This window comes from Lepidothrix coronata, unplaced genomic scaffold (genome assembly GCF_001604755.1).
Source record: "Lepidothrix coronata isolate B3197 unplaced genomic scaffold, Lepidothrix_coronata-1.0 Scaffold102, whole genome shotgun sequence".
NCBI classification, from domain to species: domain Eukaryota; kingdom Metazoa; phylum Chordata; class Aves; order Passeriformes; family Pipridae; genus Lepidothrix; species Lepidothrix coronata.
Genome location: NW_016690282.1, coordinates 1,416,226 through 1,443,488, shown reverse-complemented (window position 1 = coordinate 1,443,488; position 27,263 = coordinate 1,416,226). Strand labels below are relative to the sequence as shown.

Sequence of the window (27,263 nt, the reverse complement as noted above, 5' to 3'; positions counted from 1 at the left end):
AAAGTAATCCCCTACTTTGTTTTTCAGCACATTACCTTTTAGTAGAGATCAAGTCATAGCCTGAACTCTCCCAACCCATCATTAGAAACCAGCCCACTGTGCTGCTGATACTCCCTCTCACCTCTCTGGACAGACAAGGGACTTCCCTGTGATTTCTGAGACTCAAGTTTTATTCTCCAGCCAGACAGCAGTGACTGATAAAGTTCTCTATTGCAGGCATACAAAAGGAGATCCATAAAATACTTCTTTATATTTTCTCTTATAAAATTATGATGGGAGCCCATGGATTTGTGGAGGAGTTGTACCTGTCCCCGCAACATAAGGGCAGAGAAACAAAGAGACAAGTTTCACAGGCAAGGCAGAGGCATTCTCAGCTTTAAATGAACCCACCCAGGGCAGGTATGTACCATCATCTTGTAGGGAGCAGCTGCCCTCTGCTCTGGGCTATCAGATGTGAGGCAAAGAGGAAAACATTCCTCCTCTTAACTCAGCAGCAGCAGCTCTGCACGTCAGCTCTTGGCTGATAAACACAGGCTCCTAATTCCAGCAACATTCCCCATTTTGAGAATAAGCAGCCCTGTTCCTCAGCACCCTTTACAATTACTGCTGCTCATGAGAAGGGGGAGAGGGAGGGAAGGGTTACAACACTGTCCATCTCCTAAAATCACCAAAGCAGAAGAAACCCCCAGGCTGTAAAGGGCAGGGAGTTGACCTGCCCTCAGCTCTCCCAGGCAAGGAATGCACAACATGGACGTGTCCAGAGGAGAGGTACAAGCCACCCTTTTACTTCAGGCTCCAATGAGTTTCTTGAGGAATGCCTCCAGCTGATCCTCATCCTTTATGCCCACGAACTTATCCACAACGTCTCCGTTCTTCATAGCCAGCACAGTTGGCACTGCTGACACCTGGGGGCAAGAGAAACAGGGAGACACAGGTTGAGCAGAAGCTGTGGGGAGCCCAGCTGCACTGGGTCCCCAAATGGAACTCTACAGAAGTGGCTACAAGGGAGCTGAGCATACACTGCTCTAGGGTAAGATGTCCACTTGCCAAACAGGCCAGCTGAGCTCCATGTTCCTCCTCTCCCTGTGGCCTCATCTCTGCACTGACTTACAGCACACTGCTTAAGTCAAGGCTGAGCTGCTTTTTGAGTTTAAATTTTTAAAGACTATGCCAAACCTAATATAAAAATGAGGCAAGGCTGTTCCCACCTCTCCAGTACAAATTCCTCTTCTCCTTCCCTTTTGTCCTATCATAAGCGAACAAATCCAGGACACCTCTCAGACATGATGACCTTTGGACATTTTGTAGCCAGGGCAGCATCAGACTGGACCTCTGTTCTTCTCCAGACAAGACTGGAGCTGGAAGATGGTCCCACCCCATCACTGCACTGGTAGATTTCCTGCTCCATCATATCATGGTAAAGACAATTACCAACCCATCTTTCCTTTTCCACTCCTGTTTTCAGTGGTTCCTCTGGTCACACACCAGTGGCCACCCACTGCAGATCCCTGACAATTAACTAAGAAGTGAAGAAGTCCCTCTGACCAGAGCCAGCAGGCAGCTGTGCTGCTCTGGGCACTGCTTTTTTAGCTCAGAACAAAGTTTTCTGGGAATTATTCAAGAGAACAGTGTTGAAAATGACAACATTCCCCAAGGACTTGCTGGTTGACTGGTGACAGCAGAGACCCCAGGGACACGACTGAGAGAAGGAACAATCAGAGTTGGGAGAGCTGCAGCACTAGAAGATCTGGTCACATTTATGACCCTACAGCTTCAATGCCCTTATCTCTGCAAAGTCTCCCCCCCAAAACATGTCCTGTCCTTATCTCACCCGCTGACTCTCCTCCAGCCTGCGGGGCCTTCCCATTTGCACTGCCAGCCTTGCTGCCAAAAAGAATCTGCAAATCCCTCCTCTGGGAACCCACCAGAGGGCTGGCTTTTCTCCCATTGGGAGCCCGAGATGAAAGGGACATTTTGTTTTCTTCCCTTCCCACCCAGTCCCAGCCAGACTCTGCAGTCTGTTCTTCAGGGCTTTGCAGTCTCATCTGAAGCGATGGGAGCACCGGGGCTGCTGCAAAGCAGGATCTTCAGCTCCTCCTAGTGACTGGAGGGAGCACATCCACAGGGCTTGGGCCCCAGCGCTGGCAATGGTGCCATCAACATGTTCCCTTGTGGTTTTAGGTGCGAGAAAGGGCAGTACCAGCATGGCACTCAACTGTTGCTCCCTTCCTGAGAAGGGCAAACCTCCACTGAGCCTCCCTCTGCTTTGCACAGTGGGTTAATGTCGAGCAGAGTTGCCCCAGCTCCATCCAAAAAAACCAGCAATGGCAAGCATCAGGCCATTAGGGCCTGGGTGAGGAACAGGCGAATCTTGGAAGCATTACAGAGAAGCAGCCAACTGGGCCCTGCGTGCCAACCAGAGCACCCATGAGCTTCACACAGCCTCAATCTCTTCATCTCTTTCCCTCTTCGTGCTGGTGAGCAAACCCCGAGGAAGAGTGGATGGTCTGTGCCTGATGCTGCAGAGCCAGGCAAGAAACAGGGGCATGGAGCAACTTGCCTCTGCCCAGAAAACACGATGCTTTTGTCAGCTTTCTTCCTGCCAGCTGCAGCAAGGGCAGCCCATTAACGGAGCATGCACTTTGTTTTGCTGGTTGAGAAGCAAATGTCATGAGAATTTTAGAATGCAAAGTTGAGGGCGTTTTTTTATTTTTTTCCCCTTCTTTTTTTGGGTCCCATCTGCACTGAACCTAAACAAACTTTCTTCCTCTCTCAAGAGCATTTCTACAGAAAAAGTCAGTCTGCTTTTGATTAGTGCTGACCACACAAATAAACAAACATGGACATCCAGGTTATTCCTGGCACCACCCGCACCAAGGAAATTCTCTGCCATCTAAAACTGGGGCTTTCATACAAACTTGGATGCCACACAACAGAGCAGAGAGGATTTCACCCAGGCCTACAAATGAGGTGGTAACACAGGATGGAGCTCTGTTGATGAATGACCATCTCTGTACCCAGCAGCTGAGCTGCCCACCCACAGTGGCTGGAGAAGGGGCTGCCCTTTCCCAGTGGCCACACACAGAGGCAACTGGCCAAGGCAAGAGATGAATCTAAAGAATTTTAAGAGACTGAAGATAAACAAAAGTATTTCTTCCCCCTTTCTGCTCTTGAGGTGAGAGGTCAGGAGCAGGCTGGAGCAGTGGAGACAGGCCCCAACCAGAGATGAAAGGTGTTAGATACAAGGAGGAGTCCCCAGAGAAAGAACTTTTGTGCTGGGCATAACTGGATGGGGAAGGGCACTGGGGACATTACTAGTGGCAGGAAATGCATCCGTGCTTCGTGCTAAGCCAGGATGGCTGGGAGCCAAGGGCAGCTGGCCACTTGTGTAGAGGAATGCGCTAGCATTCCTCGGCTCTTCCACAGGGTCTCCCCCTCATCCTGCCTCCCCCTGTACCAAGGAGGCTGCTGACAAGGACATTGTGCAATCAAGCAGCAAGATGGGGGCTGTGTGTGTACGTGGGCAAGGGAAAAAACATGGATGGAAGGAGACTTCCTGGGAGCTAGTGAAGGAGTTGTGGGGGTGGCATGGACACTGAAAACCCCCAAAACAAAAACTTTCGCCTGCAGACATCTGATCTGCAATGGAATGGCTTTAAAACAAATGTTTGCTGATCCCTCCTAAATATCACCTTTGGTTTTCCTGATCTCTCCCAAACACTGTCTTTGGTCCCTCTTTGATCTTGACTTGGTGTCTTCCCATCAGCCCTTACACCCACATCTTTTTAAGAGGCAACTTCCCAGAAGATGAAGCAAAATCAAGCACGTGCTAAGCACATGAACCAAACTTCTGCCTTGGAAAGGATGCCCCAAACTAGGAAGATCAAAGCAAAAATTTCTCCATTACCCCTGCCTGTTTGCAGCTATCCTACTCACAGACACTGCCTAGGGTTGGGGCTTTAGCCATGGGGATAATGGCCCAGACAAGACATACGCATCACCACAAAAGCAGAGGAGGCAGCGATAATCCCCAGGCCCTCTTACAAGACAAAATCTTCATCATGTTTGTATATAAGGCTCCAGAATGAACTGCTAGAAGCTGACCCTTCCCTGCAGCCTCAGTCTTGCCTGCCCCCCTCCCCCAGGGCTGCCAGAAAGGCAGACCCTGCACACAAACATGTGCACACAGCAGACGGTGCAGCTGCTCACTCACCACCCTGTGGGAGAGCACACGCAGTGTGTCATCAAACCTGCACAACTTGGGACTTTCAGCCTCTTTTCACAGAACTTCCTTCATATGCACACACCCTGCTTGCCATTTTCCACTCACCTGAGATTATCCTCTTGTAATCCCAGCTAATTCGATCTACTGGAAGGCTTGGAACAATACAAGACTTGAGATAATAATCTCTATTCTCTTCTTAGCATGGCCGCTACCAGAGCCTGGCCTGCATCTGTTAGGATTTACACACTTTTTGACCACCACTAAAAACACCTCGCCCTCTTCAACTCCTCACCAGGACCCTTCTGCTACACAGCCTATGGGCTTGCAGTAGCCAGCCCTGCTCAGGAGCCATCAGCCACCTTCCTTGGCCTGGGGCGTATCTGCCAGCATGTGTCCACCAAGGAGAACACCAGAGGCTCTTGTGCTCAGCCTATGGGAGCTGCAAGTCATGACTGTAGGCACCAGCTGTGTGGACACGCCACCACAGCACAGGCAAAAACATCTCCCTCAGGAAAGAGTGGGAGGGAACAAGCTGTTTCCACTTCCGTCTCCTTCTGGCTTGGCAGGGTGTGGGAATGGCATACAGTGTCTTCTCCAGGCTCAACAAAATGACAGCTTGCTCAAGAGATGGTTCACTCTTTGCAGGGCAGCTCGAGGAGCTTCCTGAGCTAGCATCCACCCTGGGAGCAGGACTTCATCTGCAGAGGGGGAGCAGATCCATCTGCGTGACACTTAATTAAGCACTTTCTTTCCCGTAAAAGACAACAGCAGGATGCCCCAACTCCACAGATAGAGTTGTTGTTTACAAGGAGAGAAAACAGAAGTGAGCACAGTCGTCAGAGAAGCTTTTGTATTTTTTAAACTACCTAATCACTGACACAGGGAAAAAATAACTAAATCGTGTAAACCTAAAGCCTTCTCCAGTTGTTCTGCTCCTTCCTTGGAGAAAGGCAGCACAGGGAACACATCCAGCAGTGGCGTTAACACATTAGTGTAAGCACCAAGGTCCCTCCTGTCAAGAGCAAGATGCATGCTCCTGTTGTTTATGTGTGTTTCCTGACCTGGCTTCTACCTGTCCAAACAAAACTCACAGTGTCTCCTTGTGCTGCAACTTAAGGATGGGATGTTATGACCCAGCTAGAGATCCTGAACAAGGAAGGGAAAGAGAGGATGGGCCAGTGGCACAAAGAACCACTTTCAGTAGCAGAGCAGATTGGGGATTGTTACTTTACATTCTTGCCCTGCACTTGAGCAGCCCAGGCTCACAGCAAAATGCTGCATGCGCTTCAGGCTCCTCAAGGCCAGGCAAGTGACAGATGCCTGCAAGGCCTAGAAGACACCTTTGTGCAGAATCAGAGGTGGGGATGCTGAGCATGACCAGCAGAGCTGGAGAAGAGTCAAGCAGCAAAATCCACCTACTAACAAGAGATCCAGTAGGCACTGGGCTTCCCCTCCCCTCCAATGCTGCTGCCATGCAGGCACAGCTTTCCACAGGGAGGGACATTCTTGGTGCTGCCAGCCAAAGAAAGTCTGTGCTCTTCCATCTCCTACCTCATACTCGATAGCAAGGTCTGTGTGATCATCAATGTCCACCTTGGCCATCACCACCTTCCCCTCCTGCTTGGCCACCATCTTCTCTAATCTGGGGCCTAGGATCTTGCAGGGACCACACCACCTGATGGAGCAAGAAAAGAGAGGGGACATTAGAGGACGCAAGCACAGCAACAGCCATGGAGGATGTGCTGGTATGCCGGTGCTGCTCCATTCGGGAGCCAGCCTGGAAACACCATTCCTGAACCACAGCTTTGAAAAACACTCCTCTCACAAAGGAGCTGCCAAAGGCATTAAGGAAGCTTCATGTTTAACCATCCAGAAGCCACTCTGGCAGTCACACTCGAACCACCTGAGCTGAGGCCCCTTCACAGCTACACACCCCACACTCGCACTCAGACCAGGTTTCCTTGCTGGCTCAACCCCAGGTTTCCCGTAGCAGTGTCTCAGATGTCCCCATCCTTAAAACAAACAGATGAAGCTGGTGCCTTTGAGGAAGAACCCTGAACAATGGAACCCTTGGGCTTTTATCCCCTCACAGTCTAAGCCCAGGACAGGCAGCTCCTGCTGTGTCTCTGAGTGTCAGGTCACCTGGCTGGGCCACATGTCCCCAGGCCCTTGTTGTGCAAAGGGTCAGCAGTTCACAGCCTCTTGCCTGGGGCTTCCAGAGGTCAACCTGCAGCTCCCCTGCAACTGCACCCTGAGAGACACCTGCACTGAATGTATTCCTCAACAAAGGGTTTTTTCTGTGTGTGTGGTGGAGGGGCTGAGTGGAAGAAGAGTTCACCATCCAGCATTTGTGGTGCTTTAGATGTCATTTCGATCACACCGCAGTCTGCTTTGCCAGCCTTGTTCGTTCTCCTGCCCTCTTCTTGTTCACCCCCACCGGGCTTTACATCCACATGCAGAGCTGTGATCCTGCTGCCCTGGAGCCAGTGTTGCTGCCGGGCACTAGGCTCGCAGACCACACCCAAATCAGTTTATGCCAATCACCAAATCACAGATTTCCCCTCCATGCTCATTGCAGGGTTTACAGAGACCCCCTTTAGCTGCAAAACTTGCAGAGGCATTGCATCTGTTCAAAGGGAGACCATCTAATCCAGACCCAGGTGCAGCAGTAGCAGGCTTTGTGAGGCCCTGGACACTCCCTGCATGCTCTAACTGCATCAGCTAGGATAGTATGAACTTACTGAGTTCAAGCAAAACATGAGTTAAAGCTCTAAGTGCCCTTTTCTTATAGAATTGAAGCTCTGGTGAACTTTGCTCCTCCTCAGCCTCCCTCTCTATCAAGTTTCACACTTTCAGTTATTTGTCCTCTCCTCCCTGGATGATCCCAGCTAAACTTCACTTTGCTTTGCCAGCTCGGTCTGTTTAGAGCAGAAGTTTTTGGGCTGTTTCGTACTCTGTTTGCCCTCAATCAGCCATAACAGGCTCATGTGACAGCACTGCAGGACTACGAAAACACATGAAAAAAATAATCAGTGTCGTTAATCCAGCAGATAATATCTAGGAATATTTTTACTGGCAAAAGGATGACAACATTTTTGTTGATGACAAATGCTGCTGTTGGTGTCACAGGGCTGTTATTAACACAAAGGCAATTGCTGTCAAGAGCCTCAAGAGCAAGCAGCCTTAGGAAACCTGGAAAGACACAACGTGGCAGTGCCAGGGCAGAGCAAGTGCACAGCTCCTCCGTGGCTGTTAACAACATTTAATGTTTCTAAGAGAACATTTCATCCCAAAAGCTAAATAGGGGAGAGATCGGAATTTTTTCCTGAGGTATCTTTTGCAAGATGATGCAATGCCGGGGGCAGGGTGACACCTGAGCACTTGGGAGGTGCAACAACGCCACCCTGGGGAAAGCCTTCCTGGCACTGCTGTTTGACACCGCTGCAGGGCACAGCTGTGAGTGAAATCTTTACGGATTGAGCTCCATGGGCAAAATCACCCTGTAACACCAGAACCCACAGCCTGGGAAGCCCTCGGGCCTGCTCCTCCCTGGTGTGCCCGGAGTGCCACCGTGCCAGGAAACTCAGGGCACACCTGCACATGTGACAGTGGAGAGAGGGGAACTTACTGTGCATGGAAATCCACCACCACGGGTTTGGGGCTGTTCACCACTCTGTCTTGGAAGTCGCTGCCATCCTGCACATTGAAGGTGCTCCTGCGGCCCGCCGAGGTGCCAAAGGCCCTGCCGGGGGGTGCCGGAGGACCCCGCGGGGTGAGGGACAGCAGCCGCCGCAGCGCCAGCCTCTGGGCCATCTGTGGGGACAGCGGGAGGTTCGTGGGGTGGGGGGCCCTCCACGGCTGGTCCCACTGCGGCAGCGCCCCGAGCCGAGTGCGCTCGGCAGGGCAGCCCCCAGGGCAGGAGGTGCCCGGGAGAGACACTGATGGGATATCACATGGGAGCGCTCCCTGCCCCTGTGCTCAGCCCGACATCCCCTGCAGCTCCGGCCCCACGGCCACAGGGCCTCCACCGGGATCCCAGCTCCAGGCGCAGGGCGCCGTTTCCCCGAGTCTCCCTGCCACAGTACGTGCCTTCCCACCCCCAGGGCAGCCCCAGTACCGCGGGGCTCCTCCAGCCGGTGCGTCCCGGCAGCTCCCGCAGTGACAGGGCCCCGAGCCCCCCAGCCCGGTGAGGGAGGACAGTCCCCCTCTGGCCCCTGAGGACAGGGCGCCTCAGCCCGAAGAGTCCCCCCCGATCCCCTCGCACCTTCCCAGCCCGGAGGTGACCCGCGCCCAGCCGCACTTCCGCCCGTCGCCCCGCCCACCTGCGCGCTTATTGGCCGCAGCCACCGGATGGCTGCGAAAGACGGCACCACCGCCCCCCTCAGCCGATTGGCCGCCGCCCCAAGGGCTGGTCATCTCTGACTGGCCGCCGTGCCCGTCCTTCAAGCCGCTTCGCTCCGCCCCCGTGGGCGCCGGCGGGCTGCTTCACGCGGGGCAAACTCCGAGCGCTGATTGGAACAAGTCCAATTGGGAGTGAGTGGCAGCAAAACCTCTGGGGTTTGAGTCACCAGATCAAACCCTGGAGACATGCAGAGCATGCTGGAAGAGTTGGTAGGTGCTGGTTTTTTAGACCATCACTTTTCTAAAGGAAATCACAATGTAAGGCAACATGTACACTGTGCATGTACAGATTCACATTTTCCTGAGGGAATTTGAGGATGGAAGAGGAAACAGCTGGAGAATGTGCATGTGTGTAGGTACAACAGGGATGCACTCTGTGTCAGCACACACAGAGAACAAATGAAACAGGCTCCTGGGGACAGCTGGTCAACCCAATTCAGCCACAGGCCTTTTTCTTCCCCTGGACAATTCCAAAATAAAAAGCCCATGGTGCCAAGGATGTTGCAAGTAGTAACATCACCCAGGCAACTACAGGCCACGAGAGCCATTCCTGGTCTGGCCTTGGAGCTGCGGCAATGGGATGTAAAACCCACAGAAGGATGCTGATTGATGCCAACTGAGGTGATTGTTTCCCCTCTCCAGTTGCACATGAACAGGTGAGATCTTCCAGAAGCAGCAGCATTGCTAGCACAGCTCAGTACTCCCAAAGAGTGCAAGAAATCCTTTGTCATGTCCTTCACCTCTTCTGCTCCCCAGCCTCTCCAAGAAACTGGGGTTTTACAGAAACAGTAACTGAATTCAAAGGATTGGGAGAGCTTTAGGTACATGTAAGGTACAGCCCCCTCCAGTCTGGAAGCACAAGTGTATATTTTTTGAGAAGCTAAGGTGTTGGAAAACATGTGTGGAGGTAAACGCCTGTTCCCTCTCGCCCCTCCTCTATTTCCTAGAAATCACAGGGATATCATAAGGTCAAGCTGAAAACTGATTTTGCTTTGCCACTCCAGGGTCATGGAAGAAGCCCACAGGGAGGAGACAGGCAAGTGCATGTAGCTGACAGGGGGAGCAGTAAAGTGTAGCCAGACTCCCAGACACTCCCTGTAGGATCTCAAGGTGACTCAATGGGAATAAATTAGAGAAGGAGCATTTTAACAACGTCAAACTTTCTTGATGGGACATAGTGCAAACAGCAGAAATATTGGTCATGCTTTATAAAAGACAAAGGGCTAACCTTCCAGGCTGCCTGGTGTGGGAGAAGAAAAACATGAGGGCAGCGTAGCTGAAGTCAGTGTCAGTCTCTGTGTCCCAGGCATTCCAGGCAAGCTACTCATCCACTGTGGAGGGAAGGGTCCCTTGTAGTGCTCTCTGGGAAATGACAAATTATCTGACCTATATGGTAACTAAAAAACACCCCTCCCACTGAAGCTACACAACTGCCCTAACAAATGCAAGAAAAATACTGGAAGTTTGCCCAGAGTACCACTTCGGGACCCGATGCAGGAACAAATCTTCAAGTATACACAGTGTATAGCATCCAGGGACCAGAGAACCTGCACCAGGCTCCACAGGGTGCAAGCAGGTCACCTCTAAAGGGGAATGTGACATTTTAAGTTTCCCAGGTGTTCCTGAACTCTCTTCTGTGACCTCTGTACGTCACTGCAGATACTGGTCAGTCAGATAAACAGAAACACCACTTTCAGGCAACTCTGAGCTCTGCAAGGACAATGAGGGAGCCTCAGCATCACTGGATTTTGGCCCGTTGCTCATTCTTCAAAAGATGTTGGTCCTCTTCATAACAGCAAGATCTGAGCAGGTCTTTGGCAACTCATGATTAGGGGAAGGCATGAGGATGGAAAAAGGGCACAGGAAAAGGGCAGAATCCTGCTGTGGATCTCTGTTACAGTACTGTCACAACAGCTCTAGGTTTCAGTGTAGAGCAAGAAAGGTTAAAGCTCATCCTTGGCCTTGACAAGATGTTGCAGTGGACGAATTGGAATGACTTGATCTCTCAGCAACTGGTCCCTTGACCTGTCGTGGCTGTCAGGGGGTCTGTCACCTGAAAAGTCTGTGAGAGTGTAATCCTGCAGTAGTCCAGCTTGCACCGCGTGGCGCCGGAGCCCCTCGCTGCCCATGAGCCCCTGCATCCTCACGTATCCCTGCTGGCAGAAGGGGGGCAGCTTCTGATGGGTGAAGGCAAACAGGAAACAGGACTCTGCAGGGGAAAGGATCAAAAATCAGATTCAGCAGAGATACCCTGTAGGGAAAAATTCCCATAAACTATCAAGGACTCATTCAAAACACAAGGCAGAGAGGATGAGGGAAGATGACTGGAGTTTCCCACGCAGGACCCTGCCCTGGGTGGCAGCACAGTAATTGAGTTAATTCTGCAGAGCCCAGGAGATGCAGAGAGGAATCTCCAGTCTGCAGTCTGAGAGAAAAAGGATCTGGATTTGAGGTTGTGTCCATCTGGCATCCTCTTTGTACCACAGGATTGCTTCTCTCTGTTGCCACGTGGGCTTCCTGCAGGAGGTTTCCAGACCAGTCTTCAGACCAGGAAGGGAGGCAGCAGAGGCTGTCTTCAGCTTTCACACCACAGCACTCCCATTTCCCATGGGAAAGCAATCCCATCATCAGTACATAAGATCTAGTACCCAATAGTACAAAGAAATGTTCAGATAATGGAGAAGGGAAGCTGCAGCTAGAAAGGGATTGTACCCAACCTCATATACCTTTCCCTAAATCCCGGCATGCCTGGGCCAGTCTCTTTCTAATGGTGAGCAAGAGCAAAGGCTCTTTGGAAACACACACATACAGAACAGCACTTTTTACTGTCTGGGGACTGTGCTGAGGTGTGACTGATGGTGAGACAAGCAACTCACCACAGGAAGATCTCAGCTATCTGCAGAAGAGATCCATCCTGTCTTTTGTCCCTCACATTCCTCCTCCTCCTCCTGCCGCCTGGACTCTGTGCTCAAATTACCTGCAAAGAAACTGCGCAGGTCGGTGCTGAGGCAGTTCTCCAAAAAGCGCCTGAGTGGCAGGATGTGAGCATTTGGGGCTGTCCAGTCTGTCAGAAAGTCCTCCACAATGTGATGGATGGCATCTGGACGAGGGAGAGGCCACTCTGGCGGCCGGAGTTTCATCTCACGCTCTGCCAAGAGAACATTAAGGGAGTCTCTTAGAAGCAAAATGGCATTAAAAAGAGCTTGAGGAATGGAAAGCAGCTGTGACAGCTGTTTCAGCTTTTGTCCTGACCTTTTAATCCCTACCTTACTTTCATTTGCAATCCCCTCTGCTAGCTCTGTCCTCAACAGCCCTGCCACTGCACAGCTGCCCTCTGTCCCTGCTCACAGCATTCCTGTCATTTCGCTCCTGTTCCCCCTGGGCAGGGACTGCCAGACGGCCTAAGCTGTGTTTAATGCTGCTACACATCATGCTTGTTTCCGTGCAAAGCAGGCTGGACCATGACCCTAGGTTTCTGGGGATGAAGACTCAACACACTCACTTCCCAAGGAAATCTATTCTGAGCATGTTTGCTTGCTGGATATAACACTCCTCTTCAAACCCTTGCCTTTGGCTGCCTCTATGGCTGTGTGACCTCTCAGACCTGGGTCAGCCACATAGAGAAGCTTTCTTTTGGCAGCAACACTGCCAAACAACAACAGCCCAGCCTCATCTGCCAGGCTCTGCAAAACACACACAGGGTGCCAGCCAAAGGGAAGCAGTGTTCCGCTTTTTGGGAATGGGGAAATTTCCAGCACATCTGTTTGCTCCTATTTTCAAATGTGAGGTCTCTGGTACCAACCTCCTATCCCCTGTACTGACCGATGGAAATTTCTTGCCAACTGCCAGCTTCTTTTTCAGCTCATGCAGTGGTGGGCGGGTGTCTCAAAGGATGGACATGAGGGAAATGGAGAAGGGGGAACAATGCCTTCAGGTACCGCCCCTCCTCTGGCTCTGAACTATCTTCATCCCTCTCTGTTTCGCTTGTATCACATAGCTAGCAGGAAAACTCACCTGTTGGGAGGCGTTTGTAATAGTAAATAACAGGGTGTAGAAAGTTGGACTGCCAGGCATGCTGTGCTTCTCCCACGGCACGGTTGTAGTAGAAGACATCCTTGTCAGCCCCAGAAAAATTCCTCCCATACTCCATGATGATGACAAAGAGCCCATTGGGAGCCTTTCTCCCAGTCTGCATTTCCAGCTCGGCTAGGACTCCAGTGGGGTACTCTTCCAGGTATTCAAATGCTGTGGCATTCCTGTGAATTGCAACCACACCATCAGACTTTCCCACCAGACAAAGCCAGCTGGGATCTAACCCACCCTCAGCTGGGTGAGGATAAGGCCAAAAAGCCATCAGATAGTAATTTTTTTTTCTGGTCATTACAGATCTGGGCTGGACTTGATGCAGAGCTTATGAAGGCTGCAGATATTGTTACAAGACTCCATTATTTTCCTGGATTATGGGACTCTTCTTTACATTAGAACTGTTCAAGGAAACTCTTTTCCTGGGGACAGTAAAAGAGTATTCCATCGCTGAGCCTGGAGGGAAGGTCTGGACCATTCCAGCCCTTTAAGAAAGGGAAGTAACTGGCAGAAGTAACTGGCACCAGTTGTGGCAGTGGTACAGGTCTGGGGTGGCTGCCTACACGACTTAGGCAGCAATCCGTGTGGTGGCACCATGGGAAGCAATGGTAAAGAAAAAGAAACAAAATGATGGGAGTGCAGTGCTGGGAATAATTATTCACTCACTCACTCACTCTCTCAGCAGTATGATGTCAGCTAGGACACTGAACATCTGGTAGAGGCCTGAGGCCTCGTTCACCCGCTTGATGATGGAATTGGTCAGCTGTGTAATAGGGTAGACTGTGGATGGCCAGGGGACACCATGGTGACGGTTTTCCAATAGGCGATGGACCGCGCGAGCTAAGACATCGAGAGAAACAAAGACAGCTTAGTTAAAAATCCAATCTTACGCTTTTAAGAAATCCAATCACTCTGCTGCGGCGCAGGACTCAATAAATAAGCTTTACAGCTCCTCTGTGCTTAGGATCTCCCACCCCAATCGCTGGTAACTGCAGTGGAGACGCCCTCTGAAAGCTGATGTGATGCTAAGTGGTGGGGGAGGGGATGGGGGGTCCTCAGGTATATTTCTTTACTTCTGAAAAGTCCTTTAATGATAAGGATGGGCAAACACACATAAAGAAGGAAATTTTCTCTACTGCCCACAGCTGCTGGGTTTTAACTCCACAGCACAGACCTCTCACCCACAGCCAGTCACGAGGCAGAGCATCTGGCAGGAAGAAATCTATTGTGTTACATAAATAACAGACAACAGGCAAGAGAGACACAAGACAAAACAAAGACAGACAACCAAAAACTTCAGATATGACCCCAAGTCACTTCTCCTCCACTTCAGATGATGCAGATGCAGCTGCAGCTTGACTGTGTTTTGTCATTGTTATTGCCAGAACAAGACTAAGGGTGATCTCTTTCCAGCAGTAAGCTATGGACTGTTCCTTTGAAGAGAGGAACAATTTCCACCTCTGCCCTTTCTGTACACCCCAGTTACTCACTTGTATACCGGAATCCATGGATGAAGCCCCCAGCAGATTTCCTGAAGTCAACAGAATGGCTAGCAGTGCCGAGAACAAAAAGCCCCCGAGTGCCTCTGGACTCATAGCTGGGTTTGATCTGAGGATACTTTTTAATATTCCCTTTTCCTGGTATCATTCTAAGGGATCTGATGTGCAAAAGAGAAGAGCAGGCTGTCAGGAAGGATGGGGGTAGCAAATAAAAAGGGCTTCTGATACACATTATATTGCAGCCACTGCAAGACTTTGCTTCATACCCCTGCTGCCCTCGGTGGGGTTTACTACTAAATGAGGATCTTCAGAAGACAAGGGTGCTCATCCCAAGGTAGCTCTGGACAAGATCCAATTCCAGGCTGAGCCACCGACAGTGAATTCCGGAAGACAGTGAAGTTAGCAGTGTCATTTTCAACTGCAGGATGCACCAAGGTGGAGTGAAGGTTGCATCCTCAAGGAAATTTGTTTTCCCCAGAAAAAACCTTCCTGTAGTGATCTGCACCTGTACCATCGTCATTTCAAAAAAACCCCAAAACATTGCTAGCCTTCTCCATGTGATCTGGCAGGTCAGGATGTTAAGTTCTAAAGGCACAACTTTTTCTGTGTCACTCGGTCCCAGCACTGCCATCTGCTCAGCCTTAGAGTCTGTTGGTCAGAGGGCAGCAACAAACACATTCCCACTGAGACACAGCCTTACTTGCAGGGTAAACAGAAGACTGTGCAGCACCAGGTAGCTCAGAGCACATGGAGGTCCAAACAATGCTGCCAGGAGAGGACCTGCCCTTCCTTTCCCCCCCTGCTCAGGCCCTTCAGTCTAAATAACCTTCTTCCCTGGAGATCCTGGTTCTCCCTCACCTGTTATAGATGGAGAAGTCAAACTTCCAGCCCAGGCAGCGGATGACACGGTCGTAAGGTGCCCGGGTGGCAAAATTGTCCAGTTCATCCTGCGGGAGGGTGATGGAATCGATGCCTGCGCTGATGTTCCCATTCTCCAGGTAGAACCGGAGTGTGATGTGCAGCTTTCCTTTTTTGTCCTTGACAATAGCCAGATCTTCCAGGTCGCCCTCCAGAAGCCCATCCAGAGATTTCAGCTGGTAGGTGTCCAGCAGTCCATTGTTAATTGCTCTACGAAAAACAGGAGAACATAAGAAGGGCTAAAAGAAGGGAGGTTCTGTCTTAGCTGCTGAAAATGGGATCAATTGTCAGGCATCCCAACTCCTCTTCAGCGTAAAGGTTATCCCCAGAGCCTCAGAGCACAAAGGAAAGGCACAGGTAACACAGCCTCGCTGCCCTCGCTGCAGGGTGTAGCCAACCTCTCAGCTTTCCTCTGGGATTGCAAGCAAAGGAACAACTTGAGAGCCAGCACTTTTTAATGATACAGTTTCCAAGTGGACATGTTTCTATTTCACACAGATCCCAAAAAGCTCTCATCATGCTTCTGTGTTCAGCAACCGCAACCTGGATTGTTTTAAACCACGGACCTACAGAAGGCCCCACATTTCCCCTGTGCCTCTCAGGACCACAGCAGCACTACCTGCACAGTCCAGCCTGTCGCCTGGGAAAGAAGTGATTCTCCTTGTTTGTACTTCAGCTGCATCACAAAGAGGAACAGAAGCAGTTTCCTACCTCAGATCCCCGACGTAGTGGGTGGCCCAGGAGAGGCGCACGCGGGACCGGCTCACCATGTGGATGAAGTTCGTGACCCCCAAAATGTTCTCTGCCGTCTCAAAGGCTGAGTTCCCGCGTCCCAAAATCAACACAGTCTGGCCAGCAAAATCCTCCGGGTTGATGGACACAGTCTCGTAACCCTCAACATATTCTGAGCCAGGGAAGTTTACCACATTGGGGACCCACGTCCCAGTGGCAACCAACAAAGAGCTGTAAAAACAGGGATAGCACTAGGGAATGCAGGAATTAGAGGAATGGGGCTCCATCTCAGCACTCCTTCCTCCTCCCGCTGTGAAAGATGGATGTGATGTGCCCCCCACAGTGATGCTGGACCAGCGGCACAAGCCATGGTTTCAAAAGAAACCTCTACCCAGTTTCACCTAATGATCTGCTCCTCTCTTCCCTCTCCTCAGGACAACTAGGCATGTTCTTATATATAGCAAAAGTCAGTGTGGATGCTGTACATACACATCTTACTCCATTGTTCATGAATGCAAGTTCTGCTCATATGTATTCACTGACAATATATATAATGCTAAAGTTCCACACATTGGTTATATGATGCATAAAAAATGACTTTGATTTAAAATTTGAGTTGCCTTTTAGTAGAGCAGGATAGAAGTAATTTTTAAGGCAGACAGGATATGGTTTTGATATTTTGAAATGTAACTCCCAGCCATAAAAACATGTTAGCAATGTCACTAATTGTTAACAGCAAAAATGAGTACAGTGATCTTTTTATATCTCTCCGTAAGAGCTTTTGCTTGATTCTTGGGGAAATGTTTGTGACTTAGATGGAAACGCCAGGCAGCTGAGGCAAGCAGCACTGTCTGCTGTCCCAGCCTTGATTACACAGCTCCGAAAAGCAACTTGCTTGCAGTACGTGGGTGTCCGGGATTGCCTTCTGTCCCCTCCGAGTCTGCCAGCAGCACACCGGCAAGTGACAGCCAGCACGACCTGTGTCGTAGAGCTGAGGTTCTCAGGAGAGGTGGGAAATACACTCCATATGTTCACATGAGTAACTTCTAGGTTTTTAGGAACGTAGCTCAATGACAGTACAGGATACACATGCGTAAATATGATGAGGGGAAGGGGAGTTCAGGGACCAGCAGTGTTGAGGGTTATTTCTTATAGTCAGCCCCACTTTCCTCTGGTTCCCCTCTGTGTTCCAGCTCTGTCAGCCCACGGCTCAGCTTGGCTGGGACACAGTTCTGAGCTGAGACCTAGGAGTGAGGTATCACTGCACTGACTCACTCTCATTTTCAATAAATGAAGTGGTGGCTACGAGTACAACTGTGTTACTTTTTTCACAGACAGCAATTATCTAGTGATAAAACAGAAGTGATTTCAAGTTTACCTATCAAGGATGGACCCTGCCATGATGGCCATTGCAGCCTGTTCATGTCTGCCCTGCCCTCAGCTGCTCAAGGCAAAAAACATTGCTCATGGAAGGCAATGTCTTCCCAGGAGCACTTATTCCACTCATCCACCCGCTGACCCCACAAAATGTTTTTCCCTGTGATGGTGGTTAAGGCTCTAGGAGGCTGTGAAACCTCCATCACTGGAGATATACTCATGCCTCAACAGGGCAAGGCTTTGAGCAACCCAACAAAATGGCCTTCATGGGTGGGCCTCTTCCAAATTAACTTATCCTGTGATTTTATGACCTCGAAGATGACCATGTAGAGCCGCACGACGAGCCCCAGGTTTGCCCTTTACCTGCACTTGTAGTTCTTCCTGTCCTGGTCAGTCAGGAGGAAGTAGTGGCCATTCCAGGCCTGCTCGTTTCTCTCCAGCGTCACGTGGATGATGGCTGTGTTGTACTGAACCCGCAGCTCCAGCAGGGATGCAAAGTCCTCCAGGTAACGCACCATCGTGTCAGCGTGAGGGAAGAAGTCACGCGAGTAGTGTCGGAAAAGCAGCCGCCTGTCATGGCTGAGGAGTGAATTCCAGTCGTGGCGGAGATTGAACTCTCTGTTGGATTTGCCCGTGTACTGCTTGTTGATGCTGATGAGCTTGCGGTGGCGAGGGTAGAGGGCGAAGAAGCTGCCAGGTGCATGGCTCCGCTCAAAGACAATGTAGTCCCGCCCGGCTTGCTGGAGGAAATAGGCTGCCTGCAGGCCCGCGGGGCCAGCCCCGATGACACAGTAGTCGTGGTAGAGGAAAGTGGTGCTGCTCAGTGCACACAGGGCCAGTCCCAGGAGTGTCCCACAGACCAACATGGCCATGGCAGGGCTGGCACCACCACCCCTGCGGGGAAGAGCACCAGGGAAGCGTCACCTTGGGGACTACAGCCTCCATGCAAGAGACACCTGATCCCACCAGTGCCCACCTGCCCCTGCCCAGAGACCCCCAGCCCCGCCAGTGCCCACCCGCCCCTGCCCCGGCCCAGCCGCCACAATGTCCCCACCCAGGGCAGGTGCTGAGGCGGGGCCCTGCCCCCTGCCAGCCAATAGCAAAAGGGGCCCCAGGTTCCCCAGCCAACGGGCGCACAGCGCCCCCGGTGGCAGCGTACAGGTGGGAAGGTGGGGCAGCACCTGTGGATTAATGGCCGCGAGCGCCTCTGCGCCCCAATAGCCAATGGGAGAGGGCGGCCCAAGCCCACCAACCAATGGGCGGCGGGGCGCCCCGCGCTGCCCTCGCTGCCCCGCCAATACGGCCCGGCCCCGGTGTCCCCGCCCCCGCCAATGGCGCGCGAGGCGCACGTGACGCGCGGGGCCGCCGCCGGTCGCGCAGACCCGTCCGGCCCGCGGCCGCACATGCGCCACGGAGCCCCCGCCGCTCCGCTGCTCCCGCTCCGGGCTCCTCCCGCTCCGCTCCCTCCTCTCTTCCGCGCCGCCCGGGCGGGGCGGGGCGGGGCGGGCACGGCGCCGCCTCCCGCGCGCTGCGGGGGCGAGCGAGGGGGGCGGTGCGGGCCCCGCGCGTCACGTGACGCGGCCGCCGCCGCTTCCCGCCGCCGGCACCGCCGCGCGCGCACCACGTGTCCGGGGGCGGACCGCGCTTAAAGGGGCAGCGCGGGAAGGGGGGCACGGGGCACATCCACAGCACATCCACACACACACACACATCCACACACACATCCACACATCCACACATCCACACATCCACATCCACACACACACACACACACACACACACACACACACACAGAGAGCGCGGCCTCACTCCGCAAAATCAACTTTATTTCGATTTCCCCCCCGGTTATCATCGATGTGCAGCCATTGCCCGCCTGCAGGGACGGGGCTGCCTGTCACTGCTGCCCCTCGGTGCTGGCTGCAGCATTCAGCTCTCTTCCTCTGAAACAGAAGACAAATAGCAGTGAAAGGAATGCAGCTGGGGAAAGAAAACCACCCAAAAACCCAGAATAAACCATGTCTGTCAAGGAAATGCCACAAGGAACACGAAAAACCAAGGCTGACACTTCAGGGAGATTTATCCCACCTCCAACTGCCTGTCCGTCCCTCATCCCACCTTCCCAACAAACCTGTCCCTCAGCCAAGACCACACACACGTAATTTGGAATTACACAATTTACATTCCTGAGTAAATTACGCAGAGACCTAACTAACATTTCCATAATAAAATCCAGAGCAGCCATGCCAAGTTTACAGCCTAAGAAGCCATACAGATATCTTGTATCAGGGATCGCAGATGGTTTTAGGCAGTGAAGCAAAACCAGCTGTTGTCCACAAGGCACCACCAGTCCTCCAAAACTCTCATCCTGACTAGCCAGCGATTGCTCTGCTTCAACAGTCACTTCAGGAAAGCCTTCACTGAGTTACCTCAATTGTGCTTCATCACCACGCGTTTTAAATGTGTCATCTGATAGTCACTGCCATTTCTAAAACTAGTCAAAAAATATCCCAGTACCAACAGAAATCAGCACCCACCCACTCCCGCAAATCTTGGGGCTGCTGAATGAAGGCCTTGGCAGGCTTAATTTTCCCAGCCAGTGTTCTGGATCTGGGACCTATCTCCCCTACCCCTGGTAAAATCAGTCCTCATTAAGTATCTGTACAGAAGCACAACATCTGCATTTCCAACTCTCTGTTCTTTTTTCTTCCAACTGAGTACTCCCAATGTCACCCACACCTTTCCTTGGGACCACATGTTCTCTGGCCTTGCTCTTCTCCTGCCACTGCACTGGTCAGATCTCGTCCTCTGGCTCTGGTCTTTACCACGGGTCACCCCTTTTTATCCAGACCAGTACATCACTTAGAAGCATAAATCCCCAAGTACGGTACAAACCTTCCTCTTCCTCTTCTTCCTCTTCATCCTCCTCATCTTCATCAGAGCTGAAGGTGCCATCGGGCAAACTGTAGATGCGGATCACCTGCTTGTTGGGGTCCTTGAGGATGAGATACTTCCCCTCATCCAGCTTCATGCAGATGTCAATGACACATCGCAGGATGCCCCAGGCATTCTCTATGCTCAGATTAATCTGGCTGGCAAACTCATTTGGCTTGAACTGCTGCGTGCCCAGGATCACATGGCGGGCAGAGTCCTTCACGTGGTAACGGGATACGTACCTAGGGGGGCAAGAAGAAACCAGAGGGGTATCAGGAAATGAAGCTCAGACAGCAGAAGAATGGCAGCAAGGAAAGCACTGTGATCATCTTAGTTTTGTTTTCTGGGCTGAAAAATCCTAATACTCCAACGCTGAAAGCTAAGAGGATCTCCTGGCTACAAACTGTCAATCAGTAATGCACCTGGAAATCCCCAAATCGGATGGAGTGGTACAAAAGATACAGAAGAATTAGTCGCACAGATAAAAATTAAGCAGTAGCATGATTAGCTGGGAGTTTGGAATTAAGCATATGCAAAAGTATCAGTCCTGTGTCTGAGGGTGTGACCTAGGATTGCAGAACCACTAAAAAAGAGTCAGCAGATGCCTCCCGTTCATTACCCACAACACAGACTCAAATGATTTTAAGCTGACAGTTCAAAAAGGGCTGTGGCCATACCCTCCCCCACCACCCAATTTCTCAGTAACAGGGCACTGAGGAGGATGTCGATCGGATTCCTGACAGGCAGCACACTCACTGCCTTTATTTTCCTTGCTGGTGACCTCAGCAAACAGGCCGACAGCCACAGAGGCCACCTGCCCTTCACATGTGTGGGGTCTCACGAGGTCAGCCACAGCAAGGGCACATCAGCCTGATGCTGATGGGTAGCAGCTCACACCAAGGCTGGTGTGCTCATCACGAGCCTTCCCTTCTTGGCTACTCCAGCGTTTGGTTGTTTTATGATTACTCATTCTATAAATGCTTCATTTAGACACATATATACTGCGTTTAATCATGGAAAATGCACCTTGAAGACGTTTGGTGTGAAAACCCCACCTTACCCAAGTTTAAGATACTCTGATCCAGCCAGCAGCGCACAGCATGTCCAGCGGGCTAATTTGTAGCTGTTATTTTTCAGCTCCGTGGCAATCACAGCTCCTCGCTGGGAGTCCAACTTCTGGCGCCAGTCTACTCCATTGCAATACTGAGAGGAGAATCAAAACTAGTGTCAGTCTGACAAGCTGGGATTGCCCAACTGGTTAGAAAGGGTAGTTTGTGAGGGAAGAATTCACGAGGGAAGCATGGGAACAGACTGGCCACTGTGCTGAACCCCTGGAGACAAGAGCGTTAAAACCAGCTACATCTCATCTGGGGGAGAATCCCATCAGCACTGCTTGTCCACCAAAGTTATACTCCTTTGGTGGAACATAACACACAGGGGACACCGCCAGATGTTTGTCTTATCTTCTCTGCTGTACCTGGCATGTCAGGCAGCAGTGAAGCAGTTAGAGCTAGCTTTGGAATCCCATTCTTCCTCACCCTGGAATCCCACTCGTTCAATGTTTTGATGTTGATGAATGACACTTCTCCATTAGCTCCTGTCATCACTCCATCATGTTCACAGCGGACAATGAGATCTATATCATCTCCCAGCTTCCACCTTCGGTATCTGCCAACAAACAATCCAGCTGGTTATTCTGACCTTTATTCTCTTCCAGATCCATGCAAGCACTCAGCAGAATCTTTTCCTCCTCTATCTGTTCCCTGTGAAGTTATCCACAAATCCCTCTCAAGGTAGACCTCCTATCAATAACACTCCTAATTTGTTTTGCCTCCGTATCACACAGACATCCTGCCTCCTTGCCAAACCTTGGCATCAGAGCAGTATCAACATACCTGTATGCAACAGAGGCTACTTCGTTTTTATCCATGTCATCCTCCACAAAGGGGTTTGGGTTAGGAAACTTATATTTCTCCTTTCCCTGCAGATGAAAACAGAAGGGCATGTTAGGAGAAAAAGCCTGAGACAGCTCTCCCCTACTGGAAAAATATTCTTTTACGGCAACAGTTTTTCCCTTATACAGAAAAACACCAAAACATAAAACAGCTGATGAGAAGCTTCATGTTCATGTTAGTCACAGTGCTATAAGCAATACTTGTAATGGCACTTCAGCTTCAGTAAGTGTACTCAGAAGCCTGTTTGCATCACCAAGGGCAGTGAGATGATTTCTCTCTGAAATAAGGATGAAAACTTTTCTACAACAAAGTCACACTGCTCACCAGAAGTAATCCCACCTCCTTCAAAACTGAAAGAACATCAGTGTAACATAACTGTCAATTAAAATCCTTCTGTGCTGTATTAAAGCAGCCTTAATGAAGTTTCAAGACTCTCTGAAATACAGGCCCTACTATTTAGCACTGCTCCACCTTACCATCCTCAGACACTGCTGGGAGAAGTTATGATTGATGTAGGTAGCTTCCATGGCAAGGTTGCGTGGAGAATTAAAGGAGTTCCCCTCTTCCTGTGGTGGTTCATTGGCTGTTTCACTCACTGTCAGGAGGTCTGAGAAGAAAACCAGACACAACTGGTTATACTTGGGGGAGAAACTATGTCAGCTTCAGTGAGTCTCTAGCCACACAGTGGAGCAGATCAATACTGAAGTTCCCCCCACAGCTATCAAGTGTACTGCAGTAATCAGATTGTTCAGTGCTCTCAGTCTGGACACTGAGACACAGAATAAACTCAAGTAAGCATAAAGAAAATTAGACCCTTTAGCTACTGCAACAGAAATTTCTTTCAGGACTTTTCCTCACCAAAATCTGAGTTGTCCCTCTTGTCAAAGAAAAGCTTGGATCCAACTCTCTGGACAATGATGTCCCAAGAATAGACAGAGCGAGTGCAGCTCATCAGTGTGGCCAGGATGGCATCTGTGGCAAACACATTCCCTTGTGTCTTGGCCAGCTATGGATACAAGAGGAGGAGAAAACTGTTTCAGCAATAAGAACAGATACCCCTTCCCTAGCCAGAATGAGAAGTGCTAGCAAACCAGATCCCTGATTTCTTCTCCCATTCTGAGGAAGCTGGACCAGTAAGTACCCCGCTGACTATTAGACAAAGCATGAGGTACTACTCAGCAATCCTGGCCCACCCTCATCTACACAAGTGGAAAGCAAGAAACCACTATGAAATGTGTGTTGGAAAATGCACGGCTCTTTATTGCCAGTGAGGTCACAAGAAAGAAATCTCTGAGCCTTCCTCACCTCCAAAAGCAGAACCCTCAAGAATTACGTCTCTTGACATAAGAGTTTCCTTCCCAACAAGTACCAGTCTGCCTGACCTCCCAGAATTACAGATTTTCCTTGGTCAGTGTTCTTAACTTTGCATTAATCTAGCTCTGCCTTGGACCTAAGAAAAATGATGATACCAGCTAACACTTCTTTATTTTTGCCCTTTGGTGTGACGGTGACAGCTGGTCTCCAACAACAGCACACACTGAGAAACACACTACTGGGTTTTACAAACCAGCAAACATACCTTTCGGATAACTGGGTCGTCTGTAGTGGTGACGGTATGGAAGATGCGCTTAATGCTCCTCAGGAGCTTCTCATTCCTTGTTGTAATGCGGTCAAAGGCTTTGTCATAGTACTCCAGGGCTCCACAGCACTCTCTGCAGAGGCAAGAGAACCATCTTGACATCCCTCCTAGGGATAACACCACCCATGAACTGCACAGGACTGAAGAGCCTGTTGGGTGTTCCATTACCTCCCTGTGCTTTGGGTACCTCAATGAGAACACTGGGACCAGGCCAGGAGACCCTTGCCCTCCTGCTTTCCAAAAATCTGGTCACTTCAGGAAGCAAACAAATGGCTGTTTTAGGAACTCACATGTCCTGTGGCTCTGACACCTCCAGATAGCGCATTTTCATCAGCCGAGGGAAATCCATCTCCTCCTTCACCTCCCAGTCACTGCGAACTTCAACAGAGGAGTCACGAGGTTTCTGCTGTGCGGCCAGAGGTAGCACAGATAAAGAGAGAAACGGAGACACAGCACATCAGGATTTGTGCAAGAGGAGCTGCCCCATGAGTGCAGCCACCAAAACCAAACCATCACCGGTGGCACAAAGCTTGTCAGTTTACCTGTGATTTTTGGTCCCACTTCTGCCTCACTCCAAACTGTTTTTGAAACTTCTTTTGTAGGCGCAAACGATCTCTAAAACGACAAATGTGAGAAAAGTCACGAAGAGAAGTTCTCTACTCCTATATGCCACAACCATTCCTCCACTTCCAAACTACCACCTGAGGAGCAGTGCTTTCAGGCACTGAGCTGCTGAAGCATTTGCTGAGCCATCTGTTGATCAAGATGCCTGAGGCATTAAAAAGTCTCTTCTTTGCTCTGAGGAGCTCTTTACATAGTTTTGTATCTAAAGACTGCAACGTACTTTTTGGAAAAGATATTCTCTGTTTGGAATGCCATGTTTACTTTCTAAATACGACTCAAAAATTCCCCTAAATTCTTAGATAGCTGTTTGAAATCCAGTTGTACGTACTGCTGACACCAGCAGAACGTCGGATTTGAAACATCCTGAAATTCTCCTCTGATGACTGTTTGCTCCAGCAGGTTGTTACAGTAAGTTTGCAAATTTACCAATGGTATGTTCATGCATTCCAACCCAAGCTTGGTACACTCGTCTCTGCAACCTCACCTCTCCTTCTGCTTGGCACTCTTTGGCAGCGTCTGCATGCTGAACTGCAGCATGTTCCGACGGTCCTTGTCTCTCCGAAGATTCCTCTGTGGAAATGATGGAAAGGAAAAAAAAAAAAAAAGACATTTTACTCGTGAAATACTTCTGTGCTACCGAAGGTCTCCTCTGAGCCTGCCTCTATGATTCTAACACGGTACCTGTGCGAATCGCATGCGGTTCCTCTGGTATGCTGTTTTCTGTGTCCGTGCTGTATCCACCAGCTGGAAGCTGGTCTCATCCTCCTCGTGGAAATACGCATATTGGCTACCGCCACCAAACTGCGAGGAGTACTTGTCTGGAAACAAAACAGAGCATCTTGACACCAAGCTTCCAAGAAAAAAACTCTGATACTTTGCCCTTTCTCTCTCAACTGCCTTCACCTAAGCCTGATGCCTCAGTTGGGTCTCTTGCCTTACACCTGCATGTTTTTCCCTCTGCAAGTCTCCCTCGGGAGCCCTGGTCATCAGACAGTACAAAAATCCAGAGTAAGCCCCAAGGACAGGGAGAGCCCCACAGAGCTCTCTCAAGGGTGAAGCACACTTCCTAAATTAAGATGCCTGTCTTGCTGAGGTGTGCACGTAATCACAGGGTGGGTGTGAGACATGAAAGCAGGAACAACGCTTGAAGAGAACTTTGTAGAAAATAAACCACAGCAGCAGCCGCCAAACAACACGTACTAGTGTATCTCTTATCCTGATACGTGGCTCCTGTCCAATCAGCCACCTAAGGACAAACAGAAACAGTCAAAGTAAGTGAGTGCTAACATAACATTTCCCAACTCTGACTTTGTACACGCAGGACTCCAAGCAGCAGAAGCAGTACTCTCCAGAACTAATCCTTCTGACTCCCAACTCTGCTTGCCAGCCCTGCCAGCTGTTCACAGCCATGCCCTGTGTCAGGAGGCACTGAAAAAGGTGCCAGAGGAGCAGCCACGGTGACAAGCAGCAAACACCAGCGGCAGCGTGCAGGGGTGGCAGGCCAGAGGGCGCACAGAGCTGCGGCCCAGCACAGCCGAGGTACCTTGCCCAGGCGGTCCCCTTTGCTGAACGGCTGGTAGGGCATGTCCTTGAACTGCTCGGGCACAGCACACGGGCCCCATCCGGAGGGGTTGTCCTGAATCACGGGTGTCACAAACTTCGCCATTTTTTAGTCTTCTGGAAGGGAGAGAAAATAAAAAAACCCAAACCTCTCAGCAGCCGCACGGCGAGGCACTGAGGCCCGCGGCCTTGCCCCGCACAGGCCTCGGCGAAGGGAAGGCGCCTCCGGCGGCTGGGCCCAGGTCGGGTCGGGGGGTTCCAGTGGGGGCTGCGAGTGCCAGGGCGGGGCGGGGCGGGGCGGGAACGCGGCCCCACCGGAACCGGCGGCAGCGGCAGGGCGGGGCTGGGGGGTCCCGGTGCGCGCGGGCGGGTGTCGGCGGGGCAGGAGACCCGCCCTGGGGCGGCTCCGGCGCCCCCCGCGCCACCCTCACCTGCGCGGCCCCGGCGCAGTCCCGATGGCGGCGGATCCAGCGGCGGATCCGGCAGCGGATCCGGCGGCGGCGGGCTGGGAAAGGGCCGCGCGCAGCCCCGGCGCGTCCTTCTGGCGTCAGCGCCGTGCGACGGAAGTGCCGGCGTCGTAAAAGTTAAAAAAAAAAAAAGGCAACAAACCAACCAACAACCAAAACCCCACACCAACTCCCCCTCCAAACCCAAACAAACCCCAAACCAACAAACCCACAAAAAACAAAGAAGCAAAGAAGCGGAGTGTGGCTGCCTTAAAGCATCAGTGTTGTTGCAAAACGTGAAATATTTAAAAATATTAATAAAGGATGTTCATTGATATCTGATCTTTGTGCACTTTCAAGTCTAATCAAAAAGAAAGGAGATTTAATCCGTGAAACAGAGAGCAGCTAACAAGCTCTAACTGATGTCCAGGTGTTAGAAAGATGAATCACTTGTCTGTAGAATTACCTTGTTAAGGTTTCGGGCTCAACGTGTTTCAGACCTCAGACCTAGGGGGACGTTAACAAAGCTTGGGGAAAAGGATGTACCACTGACAGGGGACACAAAGAATGTAGAATTAACGGGCATCCAGGTCAGTAGGCAGAAGCCCCAAGATAAGGAAGAAACTAAGACTACTCAGCAACTGTGTTGAATCAGCTCTGGCTGGGTAAATGGTAATTCTGGCAGGGGGAGATCATGACCACCGACCCAAAAAACCCACTGACTTTAAAAAGGAGCAAGAAGACTAATTGGTATGAGAAGTGAGACAATCGTTAACCAATAGGAGATAAAATATTGATTAATAAAAGAACTAGGAAACTTGTAGCCAAGGAACACTTTATTTGCTAAAATGTATAAACAGTGAGTTTTGGTAG

General features: G+C 50.8%; 3 protein-coding genes across 5 annotated transcripts; all 3 read right to left on the bottom strand.

Moving 5' to 3' along the window:
- Positions 1 to 149: 149 nt before the first annotated feature.
- Positions 150 to 8,564, bottom strand: TXN2 (thioredoxin 2). Its single transcript, XM_017823393.1, has 4 exons — positions 8,490 to 8,564; positions 7,854 to 8,038; positions 5,777 to 5,900; positions 150 to 905 (listed from the first exon to the last, which is right to left on the bottom strand). The coding sequence occupies exons 2-4, from the start codon at positions 8,036 to 8,038 to the stop codon at positions 789 to 791; spliced, it is 426 nt and encodes a 141-aa protein (XP_017678882.1). The 5' UTR covers positions 8,490 to 8,564; the 3' UTR covers positions 150 to 788.
- On the bottom strand, positions 5,540 to 26,474 carry EIF3D (eukaryotic translation initiation factor 3 subunit D). 3 transcript variants are annotated; one of them, XM_017823389.1, is made up of 15 exons: positions 26,376 to 26,474; positions 25,928 to 26,061; positions 25,585 to 25,630; positions 25,066 to 25,202; positions 24,869 to 24,954; positions 24,303 to 24,375; positions 24,051 to 24,163; positions 23,701 to 23,833; positions 22,980 to 23,127; positions 22,598 to 22,728; positions 22,062 to 22,147; positions 21,705 to 21,834; positions 21,227 to 21,369; positions 20,169 to 20,408; positions 5,540 to 5,771 (listed from the first exon to the last, which is right to left on the bottom strand). In XM_017823389.1, exons 2-15 carry the CDS (start codon positions 26,048 to 26,050, stop codon positions 5,555 to 5,557), a joined length of 1,806 nt encoding a protein of 601 aa, XP_017678878.1. In that variant the 5' UTR covers positions 26,051 to 26,061; positions 26,376 to 26,474; the 3' UTR covers positions 5,540 to 5,554. The 3 variants fall into 3 exon arrangements, with proteins under 3 accessions (XP_017678878.1, XP_017678879.1, XP_017678880.1); XM_017823390.1 differs by lacking the exon at positions 5,540 to 5,771 and adding an exon at positions 19,040 to 19,175 and having other exon boundaries at positions 20,128 to 20,408; positions 24,051 to 24,166; XM_017823391.1 differs by lacking the exon at positions 5,540 to 5,771 and adding an exon at positions 19,040 to 19,175 and having other exon boundaries at positions 20,128 to 20,408.
- On the bottom strand, positions 5,759 to 18,685 carry FOXRED2 (FAD dependent oxidoreductase domain containing 2). The gene is made up of 10 exons (XM_017823388.1): positions 18,639 to 18,685; positions 17,599 to 18,129; positions 15,838 to 16,089; positions 15,067 to 15,336; positions 14,200 to 14,366; positions 13,384 to 13,549; positions 12,641 to 12,882; positions 11,604 to 11,774; positions 9,780 to 10,835; positions 5,759 to 5,772 (listed from the first exon to the last, which is right to left on the bottom strand). Coding segments are annotated over exons 1-9 (2,067 nt in total). The 5' UTR covers positions 18,641 to 18,685; the 3' UTR covers positions 5,759 to 5,772; positions 9,780 to 10,569.
- Positions 26,475 to 27,263: the final 789 nt, after the last annotated feature.

Excerpts from the sequence above, each read along its gene's own strand:
- TXN2 (XM_017823393.1), bottom strand. The coding sequence starts at position 8,038 with ATGGCCCAGAGGCTGGCGCTGCGGCGGCTGCTGTCCCTCACCCCGCGG. Across the intron at positions 5,901-7,853 it reads GTGGTGGATTTCCATGCACA|GTGGTGTGGTCCCTGCAAGA; the intron begins GTAAGTTCCCCT and ends TTGCTCCATCAG. Across the intron at positions 906-5,776 it reads ACCTTGCTATCGAGTATGAG|GTGTCAGCAGTGCCAACTGT; the intron begins GTAGGAGATGGA and ends TCTTGCCCCCAG.
- FOXRED2 (XM_017823388.1), bottom strand. Across the intron at positions 12,883-13,383 it reads GACATCATACTGCTGAGAGA|GAATGCCACAGCATTTGAAT; the intron begins GTGAGTGAGTGA and ends TGCAATTCACAG. Across the intron at positions 10,836-11,603 it reads CCTGCGCAGTTTCTTTGCAG|AGTCCTGTTTCCTGTTTGCC; the intron begins GTAATTTGAGCA and ends TTTCCCCTGCAG.
- EIF3D (XM_017823389.1), bottom strand. The coding sequence starts at position 26,050 with ATGGCGAAGTTTGTGACACCCGTGATTCAGGACAACCCCTCCGGATGG. Across the intron at positions 24,955-25,065 it reads ACCGCATGCGATTCGCACAG|AGGAATCTTCGGAGAGACAA; the intron begins GTACCGTGTTAG and ends TCATTTCCACAG. Across the intron at positions 23,834-24,050 it reads GTGTCAGAGCCACAGGACAT|AGAGTGCTGTGGAGCCCTGG; the intron begins GTGAGTTCCTAA and ends TTGCCTCTGCAG.